A 1,980-nucleotide genomic window follows, 5' to 3' on the forward strand; every position below is an offset into this window, starting at 1 on the left:
GCTATTACTACTACTGCTGCTACTCCTACTATTACTACTACTACTACTACTACTACTACTACTACTACTACTACTACTACTACTACTACTACTACTACTACTACTACTACTACTACTATTACTACTACTACTACTAGTACTACTACTACTATTACTACTACTGCTACTACTATTACTACTACTACTATTACTACTACTACTACCAGTACTACTACTACTACCAAAGTAAAAAATACTTCAGTTACTTTGACGTTGAAGGTACTAATACTGTGTACTGAGTTTTTTTAATTCAAATATAAAGTACTACTTCGCTGGGAGTACACCGTGGTACACCGTGGTACCATGAGTCACCTGTCATGTTGCAGTAGACCAGCTGCGGTCTGATTGGTCCACTGCCGTCCACGTCGATGTGATAATGTCCCGACGTGTTGCCGTTGTGTTTGTACGCCTCGCAGGACTGTTGGTAGACGGCTGCGGGGAGAATCACCAGATCAGCTGACACGTCACACCACATCTGTACATCTGTACATCTGTACACGCAGCGTGGGCCTCTCTCTCTCTCGGCCGAGACCACATCACCTCCTCCCTGCCCACCCCACCTGGGTCAAACCCATATTTAGAGGTTCTCACACTCTGCTCACCTGTTTATCTCTCTCTCCTCCTCAACCACAAGACTTTTATTCACCTCTTCTCCTCTCTCTCTCTCTCTCTCTCTCTCTCTCTCTCTGTGTGTGTGTGTGTGTGTGAAGACTGCAGCAACATCTGCTATAAATAATGACTGTGGGAACGTTTATCTCAAGGTCCTGAGGATTTGGCTCAGGGAGAACAAGCACAGGTCCATTAAACCTCAGCCATAAGCTTCACTCCACTCAGTGTGAAATGTGAGAAATTAGCAGAGACTTCGGACGAAACCTCCTCAAATATCTGCTCGCCAATACGTTAGCTCCAGACACAGCTACGAGAGAGAGAAATATTAAGAAATATGAAATGAGTCCAAGCTAAATCTCATTAGCTCGCACATATATACTGTATATATTTATATATATATGTTAGTGTTGAACTGCCTCTGTGATTGGTCAGCAGTGAATTACAGCTTTTCAGTCTGGTGAAGTTCAGACTGTTAAGTGTTCACATTAAAATGACTTTTTTTTTTTTAAAGTGAGGTTCTCTGGAAGACTTTTCCTCAGATTTAAACTTCTGTAACTTTACCTTCTGGTCTCTTTTCTCCTACTTCACATCCAAACTAATGTGTTGTTTTTTTCTTTCATGCCGTGAGGGTAAAAAGGAAATTCATTATGTGCACTGATTGCACTCTCTCTCTCTCTCTCTCTCTCTCTGTGTTCCATAATGGCCGCCCTCCTACTCCCTGTACTGCTCTGTTATTAGCTGTGATTCACATCCAGCAGAGGGAAAAAAAACTCCTTCACAAGGATTTTTTTTTTCACTAAAATTGTTAATTCGTTAACCAGGTTAAGTACTACTTCAATACTAATATCACTTTCAACCTCGAATCATAAGAAGGGCTGTGTATTGGCAACGATATACTGTGATATTCTGTGATATTCTGTGATATTCTATCAGGCCCGACACCATGAATCTGTAACTGTTAATTGTTAATAAAAATGTCGTACACTGCTGTAGAAAATGATACTGTCTTGTAAAATGAAATATTGCGATACTTTCTTACAAGTATAAGACTTCTACTAGGCCGTGCATTACTTCGGACCACGTATGTCAAACTCGAGGCCCGCAGGCCGAATCAGACCCGCTACATTTTTCTCTCCAAGGTTAAAGATAAATGCAGAGGTGAGTTTTCTGGGAGGAGAACTCAGAGGCGAGTCTTTGTGATGTCCTGACTGACAGCTGATATTTTAAAGCTTGGTCTCAAACTTCCGACCTTTGGCAGAAGCACTCACAGCTGTGGCAGGGGGGGCCGCTGTAGCCGCCGTCGGGGCAGGTGCGGGGGGAGGCCGGCCAGGG

The 1,980-nt window shown here is 42.8% G+C and overlaps 1 protein-coding gene across 1 annotated transcript in view; it reads right to left on the bottom strand.

Moving 5' to 3' along the window:
• LOC103396794 (contactin-associated protein-like 4) overlaps positions 1 to 1,980 on the bottom strand; it is a 61,767-nt gene that overhangs the window by 20,828 nt on the left and 38,959 nt on the right. The window contains 1 exon segment of the mRNA XM_008335018.3: positions 352 to 471. Coding sequence (XP_008333240.1) covers positions 352 to 471 — 120 coding nt within the window.

The sequence above is a fragment of the Cynoglossus semilaevis genome, chromosome 20, assembly GCF_000523025.1.
Source record: "Cynoglossus semilaevis isolate Cse_v1.0 chromosome 20, Cse_v1.0, whole genome shotgun sequence".
Taxonomy (NCBI): Eukaryota; Metazoa; Chordata; class Actinopteri; order Pleuronectiformes; family Cynoglossidae; genus Cynoglossus; species Cynoglossus semilaevis.